The sequence below is a fragment of the Otolemur garnettii genome, unplaced genomic scaffold (genome assembly GCF_000181295.1).
Source record: "Otolemur garnettii isolate 467f Iridium unplaced genomic scaffold, OtoGar3 scaffold00014, whole genome shotgun sequence".
Lineage (NCBI taxonomy): Eukaryota > Metazoa > Chordata > Mammalia > Primates > Galagidae > Otolemur > Otolemur garnettii.
This window is the reverse complement of record NW_003852409.1, coordinates 11,159,430-11,174,468: the sequence shown is the minus strand read 5'-3', so window position 1 is coordinate 11,174,468 and position 15,039 is coordinate 11,159,430. Positions and strand designations below refer to the sequence as shown.

The 15,039-nt window shown below is 37.6% G+C and overlaps 1 protein-coding gene across 1 annotated transcript in view; it reads right to left on the bottom strand.

Annotated features, from left to right (window-relative positions):
- The window catches only part of RAD23B (RAD23 homolog B, nucleotide excision repair protein), a 52,074-nt gene that overhangs the window by 3,791 nt on the left and 33,244 nt on the right, over positions 1 to 15,039 (bottom strand). The window contains exons 6-9 of the mRNA XM_003785205.3: positions 11,095 to 11,222; positions 7,625 to 7,763; positions 5,477 to 5,604; positions 4,495 to 4,674 (exon numbers count right to left, since the gene is read on the bottom strand). Of these exons, the coding sequence (XP_003785253.1) occupies positions 4,495 to 4,674; positions 5,477 to 5,604; positions 7,625 to 7,763; positions 11,095 to 11,222 (575 nt within the window). The remainder of the gene's footprint in view (positions 1 to 4,494; positions 4,675 to 5,476; positions 5,605 to 7,624; positions 7,764 to 11,094; positions 11,223 to 15,039) is intronic.

Genomic DNA, 15,039 nt, shown 5'->3' with positions numbered 1-15,039 from the left:
TGAGTGGTTGCTGGGGAAGGGGCGCTCTACTCCTCTGTGGCGGGCGCCTGTGGTCCCAGCTACTTGGGAGGCTGAGGCAGGAGACTTGCTTGAGCCCAGGAGTTGGAGGTTGCTGTGAGCAGTGGAACAAGCCATGGCACTCTACCCAGGGTGACAGCTCGAGGCTCTGTCTCAAAACAAACAAACAAACAAAAAACCACAACCAACTAAAGGAAAATTCCAATTAAGCTCAAATAACCGTTCATCCAAGAAAGCAAAAGAGAAACTCAACAATTAGTCTGCTATCCAGATTGAAGGTAGGCTAGTAGAAGTAAAAGACAGGGTACAATCCAACTATCTGCTTCTACAAAACACACATTTTAAATCAAAGACACACATGTTGAAAGTAAAAGGACAAAGATATATGCCATGCAAACAATAATCAAAAGACAGCAGGTATGGCTGTATCAGACAAACTATTTTTAAGATAAAAATTGTTACCAGAGACAAAAGACATTTTGTGATCCAAAAAATAGTCAGGAAGACACAGCAATTATGAACATATGTAACAGTGTCCCCAAATACATGAAAACAAAAACTGACAGAATTGAACGGAGAAATTAACAACACAACAGACTTCAATATTCTCACTTTGAATAAAAGATGATACAACAGCTAAGTCAGAAGACTCACAAGGACTCTGAAGACTTAAATACTATAAACCAACAAGACGTAATAGACATTTACAGACCCCTTAACAAGAGCACTTTATACATTCTCAATTATACATAGAACATTCTTCAGAGAAGCTCACGTTAGGCCTTAAAACAAGCTTCAATAAGTTTAAAAGAAATGAAATTGTATGAAGTCTATGTTCTCTGAACACAATGGAATGAATTTATAAATCAAAAGAAAAAAATTCGGAATATTCATAAGTACATGGCAATTAACACAATTCTAAATAACTAATGGATCAAGGAAGAAACAAAAGTAGAAAATATTTTTAGTTAGATGAATGAAAAAAAAAACATGACATATCAAAACTTATGGGATAAAGCTGTAGCAAGCAGTATGTAGAAGAACGTTCACAGCTGCAAACATCTGTATCAAGACAGATAACAACCCAGCAATAATCTAATCTTCTACCTTAACAAATTTTGAAAAAAGGGAAAACAAACTGAGCCCAAGGTAAGCAAAAGGAAGGAAATAATAAAGATTAAGTACAAAATAAAGAGACCGGAAAAACAACAGAAAGAATCAACAAAACCAAAAACTGGTTCTTGTTAAAATGGTCAACAAAATTGACAACCTTTAGCTAAATGGGGAAAAAAACAAAATGTGAGGACTTGAACTACTAAAATCAGAAATAAACATAGAGACATTACTATTTTTTATTCAAGTAAAAATTATAATAGGATATTATACACAACTGTATCCTAACAAACTATATTATTTACAACTCATTCTACGATGTCAGCATTACCCTGAAACCAAAATTAGACGGAGATATCACAAGAAAACTACAGACCAACATTCTTCACAAAGATGAATGTAAAAATTCCCAACAAAATGCTAGTAGGCCGAATCCAGCAACATATAAAAAGGATTATATATCACAACCAGTGGAATTTATCTCAGGAGCGCAAAGTGGATTCAACATTACAAAAAAAGCATATTAGGGCCAGGCACGGGTGGCTCACACCTGTAATCCTAGCACCCTGGGAGGCCAAGCAAGGTAGGTGAATTGCTTGAGCTCAGGAGTTTGAGACCAACCTGAGCAAAACAGAGACCGGGTCTCTACTAAAAATAGAAAAACTAGCCAAGCATAGTGGTGGATGCCTATAGTACCAGCTACTCGGGAGGCTGAGGCAAGAGAAGAGGATTGCTTAAGCCCGAATGAAGAGTTTGAGGTTGCTGTGAGCTACGACACCAAGAGCACTCTACACAGGATGAAAGAGACTGTTTCTAAAAAAAAAAAAAGCATATGAGAAAAACCATATGATCATCTCAATAAACACAGGAAAAAAATTTGACAAAAATCAACAACCTTTCTGTAATGAACACATGAACAAGTTACACGGAAACTTGCTCAACCTGATAAAGGGTATCCACAAAACCCTCACAGCTAACATTATACTTAATTAATGGAGAAAGACTGAATTCTTTCCCCTAAGATCAAGAATGAGACAGAGACATTTCCTCTTGTTACTTCTATTCAACAATATACTGAAGGCTCTAGAGAAAGCAATTAGGCAAGAAATAAAAGGCATCCCTATCAGAAAAGAAGTGAAACTATTTGCATGTGACATAATCTTGTATGTAGAAAATCCTAAGGAACATACACACAAATTGTTAGCACTAATAAATGAGTTCATGAAAAGTATTAGGATATAAGATCAATATACAAAATTAAATTCTATTTCCATATAACAAGCAATGAATAATTTGAAAACAAAATTGAGAGGTAATTCCATTTACAATAGCACCAAAAAGGATAAAAATGTTCAGAATAAATTTAACAAAAGTACAAAACTTTTACACTGAAAACTACAGAACACTGTTGAAAAAAATTACAGCAAAGTCAATAAATGAAAAGAAGACATTCCATCCCATGTTCATGGCTTGGTAAGACATTATTATTAAAATTGACGTGGAAATACAAAGAATCCAGAATAGCCAGAATAGGTTAGGTTCTTCCTAACCTTAGGAAGAATAAAATTAGAACACTTAACATTTCCCAATTTCAAAACTTACTAGAAAGCTACAGTAAATAAGACAGTGAGGTACTGGCATAGGTAAACATATACATCAATGAAAGAGAACTCAGAGTCCAGAAATAAACCTCATATTTATAGTTAAATGATTTATGACACAGTGCCAAGAAAATTTAACAGGAAAAGAGCAGTTTTTTTCAGCAAATGGTGCTAAGGTAATTCCACATGCACATTCAAAAGCATGCAGCGGGGTCCTATACCTCATAGAATGTACACAAAGTAACTCAGAATTTTTGTGCAGTGGCTCACATCTGTAATCCCAGCACTCTGGGAAGCTGAGGCAGGTGGATTGTTTGTGCTCAGGAGTTCGAGATCAGCCTGAGCAAGAGCAAGACCCGTCTCTACTAAAAATAGAAAAACTAGTAGAGTGTCAGGTTGGGCACTTCTAGTCCCAGCTACTTGGGAGGCTGAGGCAGGTGGATTCCTGAGCTCTGAAGTTCGAAACCACTCTGAGCCAGAGTGAGACCTCCTCTGTAAAAATAAAATAGCTGGGCACTGTGGCAGGTGCCTGTAGTCCCAGCTACTTGGGAGGTTAAGGCAAGAGAATCACCTGAGCCCAAGAGTTTGAGGTTGCTGTGAGCTGTGATGCCACAGCACTCTACTGAGGGCAACATAGACTCTGTCTCAAAAAAAAAAAAAAAAAAGATGTAATTATAAACCTTGAACATTCCTATATATCATAAACAAGAAAAAAATCATTGTCCAGATTGCTTTCTATGTTCAAATGTACTTTATCTGGTTTCTATCTCAAAATATTTTGTGATTCCGTCATCTCCCACTCCCTGCTAGCTCCTTCAATTCTTCCCAGAACTCTTTGCTTCTCTATTAAACATATCACCCTATTACCTCTATTACCCTATTATTTTAAAAAAAAAAAAAAAACACCTTATAACACGGGGCGAGTACTATGGATTACTGTGAGTCTCTGTTTACAAATGTTAAAATGGAGGGGATGAATAATCATGCTATCATAGAAACTAGGTAAATGAAGTGCCATAATCTATACTGGCTGACTCGGCACTACATAAAAGGGAAAAGAGAATCAGCATAGCTGGGTTCTAAAGTTTAATGTACACAATTCTTATATAATTCACACATATTTTATTAGTGTCAACAGTGAAGTAAAATTCATCATAAAAAATAACCTACAACTAGGTATATGTGCTTTTTTCTTTTTGAATTTTAAAACATCAATGAAAAAGGATGTGGTGGCTCATTCCTATAATCCTAGCATTCTAGGAGTGGTAGGCAGGAGGATCCCTTGATCTCAAAAGTTGAAGACCAACCTGAGCAAGAATGAGACCCCATTTCTACTACCATAAAAATTATCCAGTGTTGTGGTAGGTATCTGTACTTTCAGCTAGTCAGGCAGGTTGGGCAGGAGTATCTCTTGAGTTTGAGATTGCTGTGAGCTAGGATGGGGCAATGGTCCTCTAGCCTGGGCAAGACAATGAGACTGTCTACAATGACATTTTGAGTTTCTTGCTCCTAGTTCCTTGGCTTTACAAAGAATAAGGACTGGAAGGTGGGAAGAATCAAGAAGAGACTGCTTTCACTGTAATCTCTATATCCATGCTCTCTTTAGCTCTGTCCAACACAACTATTATTATCTCCTAGTTAGTAACATAAATGCTTTTTATTGTTCCACCCAAGAAGATCACTAGCCCCATGTGACTCTTAAGCATCTGAAATGTGGCTATTATGAATAAGAAACTGAATTTTTAGTTTTACTTAAACTTACCCTTTCTATAGCTTCTTTCTCCTGAGGCGTAACTTGAATGTAGTTCATATGACCGCTTCCAGCTTCTGCAATTCCTCCACTGCCACCTCCTCCTCCTCCTCCTCCTCCTCCCTGACCACCAGCTTCTTGAACTGGTTCATTTAACATCTGAATAAAATGCTCCTGGTGTTGGCTAATTTGCTGGGGTAATGTGACAGAGGGAAATAATACATTGATATTAAATATTTTCCAGTAAACAGAAATTATAAATATAAATAAGGGAAGTGGCTATATTCTTCCAAATGGGGTATTTATTTTTTTTTTGAGATAGAGTCTTACTATGTCGCCCTTGGTATAGTGCCATAGCATCACAGCTCATAGCAACCTCAAATTCTTGGGCTTAAGTGATTCTTGCCTCAGCCTCCCCAGTAGCTGGGACTACAGGCACCCGCCACAACCCCTGTCTTATTTTTTTGTTGTAGTTGTCATTGTTGTTTAGCAGGCTGGGGCCAAGTTCAAACCTGCCAGCCCCAGTGTATGTGGCCCGTGACCTAACCACTGAGCTATGGGAGCCGAGCCCAATGGGATACTTCAGAGTGATTCTAAATATTCAGCCTTTGAAAAGACATGATTTCCTGTATATTATTAAAGAAATTCATTAATTTTAAGCAAAGTAAACAATGAAGAAAATTCAAATTCCTACATGTAAGCCACCCTCCTTCCCCAATCGGTTAAAAACTCTCCTGGAACTAGAACTTCTCAGGTTCTTTAATATGTGAATGTGGAATGGGAATATCCAAGAAGTAAATGTAAAATGCTTCCTAAATTGATCCCAACTTTTTTCAGTCCTTACCTAGAGCCTAGAGTATGTTATTTTGAGTGCAGCTTAGAAGAATGCTTTTGCTATTCTCAAAAAGAGAGGTAGTCCAGTCCAGTGTTCATGGACTCTTTCACAACCTGAAACTCTTAACCCCATTTTTTAAATTGGCAGTTAATTAGTTACCTGCAGTAACTGAGGATTCTCTCTGCCTATCTGTTGTAGCAATGCTGGAAGCAGGGAAGGATTTTGTTGAATAATTTGTCTCATCTGTTGAAACTGAGGCTGATTCCGCAAAAATTCAAGGGGATGTCCTAAAACACACAACCACAAACATTTTTAAATAAGTGCAATAAATATATACACAAAGAGCTGGTTAAGTCTTAAATTTAGACAACAAATATTAGCAAGTAAACAACAGTGAGCCCTTGAATTTAGTAAAATAAATGATAAAAACTTCTAACTGTACCAACTTGCAAGTTTTATTCAGCAGAAACCATTCCTATTAGCAAAGGCAAAGAGTGTAGAACACTGTAATATGAACTAAGCTTCCCTATAATTGCCACAGGCACTCAGTATTATCAAGTCATGCTGAGAACACATGCCCTGCATGTGCTCTATCAAAATAAATAGTACTTAAAGTTGTTCCTGTTGCTCTAAAGTTCCTAAAAGAAATATGTATCAGGACTAATGAAAAAAAAAACCCCACTAACTTTATAAAGCAATCAAAACCTCTCAAACAACACAACCTCAGATTGAACTCCTGGAAAATACTAAAACAAAGAAGGGAAAGCATATATAATATTTAAACTGCAGGTTTGCAGCTTACAAGGAGTTTCAATACAAACTTAACTGAATTTGAAAGAAGACTTTTGGTTGTTAAATTTCAAACATTTGTGAACTATAAAAACTTGAGGGCTCGGCGCCTATAGCTCAACCGGCTAAGGCGCCAGCCACGTACACCTAAGGTGGCGGGTTTGAATCCCCAGCCCGGACCCGCCAAACAACAATGACGGCTGCAACCAAAAAATGGCCGGGCGTTGTGGCGGGCGCCTGTGGTCCCAGCTACTTGGGAGGCGGAGGCAGGAGACTCGCTTGAGCCCAGGAGTTGGAGGTTGCTGTGAGCGTGATGCCATGGCACTCTACCCAGGGGGATAGCTTGAGGCTCTGTCTCAACAAAAAAAAATTCAGAAAAACTTGAGATAGGTAAGCTGCAAGACAATCTAGTGCTTACATCTACAGTTTGTTAGTCTAAGATTCATTTACAATAAATATTAATAATGCCAAACAAAGCATAAGACACAGAACCTATAACATTTTAGGGCACTGATACTTATCACGTTATGCTGAAGGAAAATAAAGAATTGTGTGTTTTGAAGTAACTAATGAGTCAAAGAGAATTTTTAGATGTTATCATTTTCTACCTTAGAAGGTAATCACTCAAATGAAGATGACCATAACATGAACATTTATTCTTTTATGTATAACACTAACTGCATAGGTGAAGAAAATGAGACTCAAAGACTACATTATCTAACCAGTGCTGAATGGGACAGCACCCCAAATATGAAGCAGAGCTGTGGCCTCCACTAACATGCTGAAATCTCAACAAATGAAAGGTCTATTCTCTGGCAGACTATATACAAAGTGCTTGGTAATTTTTGTCAACCAGAGGTGAGACTGCCATAATTAGAGCTGGGAAATGTGTGAAAGAATAGCCTCTTCAAAATTAACAGTGTAAACTACATTATCAATGCATATAAGAAAGAATGAATGAAGGAGAACATTAAGTAATTTCTACTAGGCCTACATCTGTAGCCACCAATGGCAATAGAAGCGTAGGCACCCACCAATAAGGAGCCTCGAATTCAAGTTTTGCCTTCTTGTTACAAGATTTTAAACTCTCAGGGCTTCATTTCCTTGGTTGTATAATTACTACTAAGACACTGTTTTGAATTTATACATATTTTTATAATATTTAGGGAGAGGTAAAGAGACAGGGTGACAAAACACTCTATGTGGCTTCAAAAAGTAACACTGCATGCAAACTGGAAAGCATGTTTTCCTTTCAATAAAAAATGAACATATTCTCTTTGACAACTGCAGCACTGATGTTTAATATGAGAAAGGATACCTTTCACAACCACTTGGTAGAATTTCTTTTAGGCCCTTCTCTAACATTAGTGTACAGAGAACTTAGCTTCAGAGTTATCCAAATACTTTGGAAATAAATCTCACTTCTAAATATTTTAGATCAAATTATTAAATTATTAAATTATTTTATGCTAAAATTTCCAGGACCATTTCTTTCCCCTCCAAAAGATTCTGCTTCACCTCCAGAACTTGTTGTTGTTGTTGTTGTTGCTGTGGTAGTTGCTGCCGCCGCCGCCACTGCTGAAGACTGAGGAGTCCCAGTGCCAGCCGCCTGAGGGGGGTCAACCACAGCCTGACTTTCTCTATCTCCAGGGATTCCCTACAACACAGTTTCAAGCTTTAAGAATCCTATCACACAAAATTAGCTAAATATTATACAGAATAAAAGACTTGCAATCTATTTAATATCTTTGTCTAATTTTCAAGAACAAATATATATCTGCTTCAATTAAAACTAAGGACTATTAAACTGCATGGTTCCAAATTAGATTAGAATGGCCTGGGTGGGATATTGAATGCTTTACTCTAAGGCAGTGTGGTACAATAGAACTTTCACAATGTTGGAAATGTTCTCTACCTGTGCTGTCCAATAAGATACCCAAGTCACTGGTACGTGTATTTTGTTAAAACTGAAAATGACCAAGGTTTCTGTGCAACATGTTGCTCTAGTTCATTTCTGAACTTCTTAGAAACTTTCATCAGCTGTTGTTCAGCAATATAGAATGGATTGCATTTATAACTCTAAGCCTTAAGATCCTCCAAAGAAAGAGAGTTTGATGAATACTTGACAGTCCTGAAATGACTCCTGGAAAAATAAAAAGCCTAATGATTACAGATCAGGTACCACAGTGGACATGCAGGAAGACTTCTTCTAATGATCTACCATACCGAAAAAGTGTCATTCAGAAAATGTGGCATACAAAAATTTTTCAAAATTCACAAAATAGGTACAAATGAAATTTAAACAACCTAAATTTTAGGTGATATAATAACCCATCTGGAGTTACTGTAGCTTAAAACTGTACTGAAAGTTTGAGGACACCTTATTTTGATGCATATCATTTATAGACATCTCATCAATAACTTTTCGTTTGTTTTGGCCAGGGCTGGGTTTGAACCTGCCACCTCCGGCATATGGGGCCAGCGCCCTACTCCTTTGAGCCACAGGTGCCACCCATCATCGATAACTTTTTAAAAAGTCTTGCTTCCATTTTCTAGTAAGACAGAAGCCAAACTCATCAACATAAAAATAACAAAGGGTAATGAGCAGCAGGATAATGGCTGGCTGTACTAGATGTTGCAAATGCAGGCATTGGAAACAAATGTTTTTCAGAGTTCACTAATTCAAACTCTTACTAAAGATGAGGAGTTATTAACTGTTAGCAAATTATAATAAGCAGATCTATATAGTCTATCCATCAAATTTTCAAACAGGTTTGATAAACTAAAAGTTCACCACCACTGCTACATCTCTACCTCTAACGGTACATACATATGGCCTTTTATTATATAAGGGATCAACATTTCTTCTTTCCATTCATTAACCTTCACTTATATATTAACTAGTAACAGTTAAAAGTAGCTTTTCTTTTCAGTCTATGAAACAAACAAATACATACTAAAAATTTTTAAAATGTTTCATGAATTTATCTTTCATCTATGTATTTGCACTTGCTGCTATATAACAGTTTTAAAATTCATTGACTCTGGAAATAGTGATGATTTTTATACCTCAAAACTTCACATCCATTAGATCAAAATAACTAATGAAATTAAACTTAAAAAGAATTTTAAGTCAGATATAAATGAAAGCCATAAGGAAAGACAACATTCTCATAAAATCCGTTGGGGGGGGAATACCCAATTATCAATTAACAAATCAGTAATTCCTTAGTTCCAAACAAAATGAATAAATAAACTACCAGCATTTAAAGACATTATTCAAGAAGATAATGGAAAAGTAAATTCAAGAAGACAAAATGATATGCTAAGAAAAGATTTTGTGACTCTCAGATACAAATGCATACGCAAATAACTGGTGGAGGCAAACCACAGTTACAGGGCTTAGAACTGTGACTCTTCTGAAACTAGACACAGCTAACTACCTGAAAAGGAGTTTCTAACAAGCCCAGAAACAAAGAAACCGAAACTGCGGACTTTACTCCCCAAAGGGTGATTTAGGACAATTAAGACTTTGACAATACTCCAAAACATCAAACACAATTATGAATAAAAATTTAGGACTAAAAGGTTAATTCAATGTTATTACAAAATTTTATGTTTAGAACTCTTTTACTTTAGCATGTAAACTAACAAGGGTTTTGAACATGTTCTACAATCTAGGCTAGGTATGATGGCTTATGCCTGTCCCAGTGCTCTGAGAGGCTGAGTTGGACTGACTGCTTGAGCTCAGGAGTTCAAGACCAGCCTGAGCCAGAGTGAAACTTTGTCTCTAAAAATAGCCAAGCGTTGTAAGTGGGTGCCATAGTCCCAGCTACTTGGGAGGCACACCTACTCCCCCCACCCCAATACCTTGTTTAAAAGTCCCTCAACTTTACTATTGACTATTAAAAAAACCACCAAATTCAAATGACTACAGAATGAGACAAGCAACATCATACATTAAAATACATAATGCTACATCAGGTAACAGAAAGTGAATGCAAAAATCTGGGAGCAAGATTGTCCAGATAAATCAGAAATGTGTATTTATGTGAAATCTTCTAATTTTAGAAAACTGGCAACTAATTACAGAAATTAATAAAGTATAAGCAGGAGTGGCGCCTGTGGCTCAAAAGGGTAGGGCGCTGGCCCCATATGCTAGAGGTGGTGGGTTCAAACCCAGCCCCAACCAAAAAAAATAAATAAATAACAAAGTATAAGCAAATAAAATCTGGCCTGGGCTCCCAGACTGACTTTTTTTTGCTCTAAATAATTCATTCAAAATCACACTGGCACCTAAAAAGATAATAAAATGTCAGACAATTAGATTAAAAATCTGCCCTCCACCCCCAACACACAATAGTCATCCAATAAAGATGACATAATTGGGGAAAAAGCAAGCACTACACTCCCATGTGGATAGCAAATTTTACAACCATTTAGTCATGTTGTTTTCTAACTAAAACCCTACCAGAATCTTTTAGAAAAAGTTACATCTTATTTAAAAAAAAAAAAAAAAGTTGACATACTAGGAAAAATAAAAGCATTTTGTAAATTATCTAAAATACATTATTCTTGGCTAGGCATGACGGCTCACACCTGTAATCCTAGCACTCAGAGAGGCTGAGGCAGAGGAGTTCCAGACTGAGGAACTGAGGCTGAGCTCAAGGAGTTCCAGACCAGCCTGAGCCAGAGCGAGACCTCTTCTCTAAAAATACCTGGGCTTTGTGGTGGGCACCTGTAGTCCCTGCTACTTGGAGGCTGAGGCAAGACAATCACTTGAGCCCAAGAGTTTGAGGTTGCCATGAACCATGATGCCACAGCACTAAACTGAGGGCAACAAAGTGAGACTCTGTCTCAAAAACAAATAGACAACACAAAAACAAAGAAACACTGTTTTCCATGAATTGTTAACTCATCCTTTAAAATCTGTTTGAGATTTTGATTTTAAACAACTAAAATAAAGAAAAATAAAGCATATTTCTCACCATTAAAAGATATTCCACTGCTCTGTCAGGGTTGTTGAAACTGGCTCTCAGGGCTGCAATTACTTGCTCTCGTTCATATCCCATTGACATAATCTCAGTTACCATATTCTCGTAAGACTGACCTGTCACTAAAAAAAAAAGGGCATGGAGGGAAAAGAAATAAAAAAAGGTAATAAACAAACATTCTTTACACATTTCTTGATTATATATACGTGTATACAGTCCTTCTGGCACTACTGTGCTAGGAATACAAAGATGAGTAATAGTATAAATTACAACACATTGGTAGTAGAAGAGTAATGGCACCTCAACAATGCCCATAATCTGATCCCTGGAACCTATAAATATGTTAGGTCATATGGTAAAGAAAAATTGTAGTAATAGATGAAATTAAGGCTGTTAATCAGCTGACTTTAAGACAGGGAGTGCATCCTGAATTATTGGATGATCTGAGTGGGCCCAACGTAATCAAAAGGGTCCTTAAAGTATAAGAAGTTAGAGGAGCGGATCAAAATGCTATACTGTTGTCTTTAAAGATGGACAGAGGGGCCATGGGCCAAAGTATGTGAGCAGTCTCTAGCTTAGTAGTTGGTAAGAACAAAGAACTGAATTCTCTCCTTGAGTCTCCAGAAAGAAATGTGGACGCCTTAATTTTAGTGTCCACCTTTATTTATTAAGTACAATAGAAATATCAGGTACAAAAACTAAGAGACAATTAGTGGTAGATTATGAAAGGCAACCTGTAAGAGACAGATGAACTGGCGCGGCGCCTGTGGCTCAAGTGGCTAAGGCGCCAGCCACATACACCTAAGGTGGCGGGTTCGAATCCAGCTTGGACCCGCCAAACAAAAATGATGGCTGCAACCAAAAAATAGCCAGGCGTTGTGGTGGGCGCCTGTGGTCCTAGCTACTTGGGAGGCTGGGGCAGGAGACTCGCTTGAGCCCAGGAGTTGGAGGTTGCTGTAAGCTGTGAAGCCACGGCACTCTACCCAGGGGGACAGCTTGAGGCTCTGTCTCAAAAAAAAAAAGAGACAGATGAACTAAATTCTGAAATCATGCATTTCAAGCAATGAATTATGATGCAACAAGATCGCAGTTTCCTGTTGACATCTTATATTATCAAAATAGTGGGGAAAGAGAGGTAAGAACTAAAAAGTTAGAATCTCATCTACCACACAAAAGTGGTATTACTGCCCTAAACTGTTGCTCACCCATGATAAACTTGCTTTACGTAAATCTTTTCTTCCACTTGTGTTCTGGGTACCACAGCCTTTACAGTCATTTCAAAGAACTGCATTTGGTTATTTTCTCTCTTCTCCACCTTCTCCCCTTCTGCTCTACTTAATTATCCCGATTAGCATCTAACTGTGTGTTACATTTCCTCCTAAAACAAAACACACCTCCTTGGATTCCATCCCCAAATTCCTCTATCAGGAACTATCTACTCTTTTCCCTTCACAGCCACAGCTATTCAGCATGCTGTGTACATTTTCTCACATTCCATTCTCTCCTGGACTAATTCTAATGACAATTCCCCCCTCAAATGTGTCCCACCATTACCTGTCTTCTCCCTTTAAATAAATGGCACCTCTATCCGCCTAACCACTTGGACCAGAAATCCTGGTGATTTCAGTTCCTTTCCTCCTAACTTTCCACATCTAATCTACCAGCACACCTCGGAGATTCTATTTCTAAACTACATCCAAATCCACCGAGATCCTTCTCTCCCACTGTCATCACTCAGAGCAGCTCACTGCTGTCTCTGGTCTGGACTACACTCTGCTTCCACTCCTGCCCCCACACCTCCAATCCATTCTTCAGCCAGTTACAAAAGTGAGTTTTTAAAAAGGAAAACCTCATCCTATTTGGGTTGGAATTCTCAGTCTTCAGCAATACTCTACCCATCACACTTAGCTTCTCTGGATTATTTCAACAGGCTATGCCCTTTCCTGCCCTAGAGCCTTTACACATGTCTGCTTTCTTTGGATGGGCAATTCCTTCGCATGCTTTGGTTCTAAATTTAAAAGTTACAATCTGTGATATTGCCTAACAATGCCCAACAGCCTTCTATTTTTCTTTATAGAAGCCCTTTGTGTTCTTAATATCATTTACCAAGATTTGCAACTTACTTTATGTTTTATTATACAGATTCACCTGTCTTGGGACCATGTCATTTTACACACTTCTCTGACACATACTATCTATTAAATAATTTTTCTGCAGAATTGACAAAATAATGGTATTTATAATAGCTTAAAAAAAAACCAAACACAGAGCAGATTAAGCATTGATACCTTGTTTAAGTAATTTTTCCCATCCCATAAATTATTTTTTAAATTTTCTTAATTATCCACTGATAAAATGCTGGCAACAAAGCCACTCAAGGACAATACATTTTTAGTAGCCTACCCCCCAGATACAAAAATCAGAATTAATAAAACCAAAATTAAGAGTTACAGAGAATCAGAACTATTTTAACACAATGTATCTCATCTAGTTTTCAGAAAATAACCCATGAGAAAGGCTTATTTTCATTTCCTTTTAATGCTGAGGCATCAATAAATAACTGGTACCACATAAGTCACAGATATAAATATAGACTGCGAGTGCAGCGACCTCACACTGAATCATTATATGTGTACTCTGCCTCCTAAAATGTTTCCTAAGTAACCAAATTATAAAAACTCAAAAAGAAATGCCCATAAGCTGTATGATACTTTCAAGTTTCAGAAGTACAAAGGCAAATGACTATAAATAACACTAGGGAAGATGGACAAGGGACAGAGCTAATGAGGTCCAAGAGGTGGGGATGAAGCAGCTCACACACGTTATTAAGAGCTTGGCACTTATCCTCTAGGTCAGTGATTTTCAACCCGTGTGTTGCAAGAGGATCATAAGTGTGCCTCAAAAAATTTTAAAGATCATTGAAATTATTTTTGAAAGAAGTTCAAAGCACAGTAAATATATTCTTTTTTTCTACTTTTCTAATTAAAATATGCCATGGAAGTTTATCTATAGGTTCAACTATGCCATTAAATAAAAGAGGTTGAAAAACACTACTCTAAGGCCAGAGTTCAGTGGCAGACAACTATTATACTAGCACTCCAGGAGGATGAGGTGGATAGATTTATGTGAGCTCATGAGTTTAAGACCACCCTGAGCAAGAGGGAGATTCCATCTCTAAAAACAGCTACTTGGGAGGCTGAGGTACGAGGACTGCTGAGCCTCAAGAGTCTGAGGTTGCTGTAAACTATGACACCACAGCACTCTACGAAGGGTGACAAAGTGCGACTCTGTCTCAAAAAAAGAAAAAAAGAAAAACACTGCTCTAAAGAACTAACAATGACTCTTATTTGATTTGTCTTTCAGAAAGCCCAGTCTGGACTGAATACAGTGGCTCACACCTATCATCCCAGCACTTTAGGAGGCTGAGGTAAGAGGATCCCTTGAAGCAAGGAATTCAAGACCAATTCAGGCAACATAGGGAGACACTGCTGCTACAAAAATTTTAAAAAATTAGCTGGGTATTGTGGACTGTGCCTATAGTCCCAGCTACTCAGGGGGCTGAGACAGGGGAATCACTACAGCCCAGGAATTTGAGGCTGCACTGAGAAGGGAAAGGTCAGAAGACCAAATGGAGAAGGATAATGTGAGATTTTTAAGTAAGATAACAACCTGAACCAAGGCAACTGAGTGGTAGTGGAAAAAAATATTCCAGAGACTTTAAGAAAGAGAGTCCTTGATCAAAATAATGCTAATGCTTAGGTCAAGGATGAATGAACGAGTGATGGTGCAAGGAAGTAAGAAAACAAAGGAAAGAATCAGTTGGGGAATAAAAGATAAGTCAATGTGAAACCTAAGAAAGTCACAGGTTTTCTAGCTGACAGTTTAAGGAAATGACTTTGGGAGCTCAGAGGAAAATACTACAGTTGTTTTTTTTTTTTT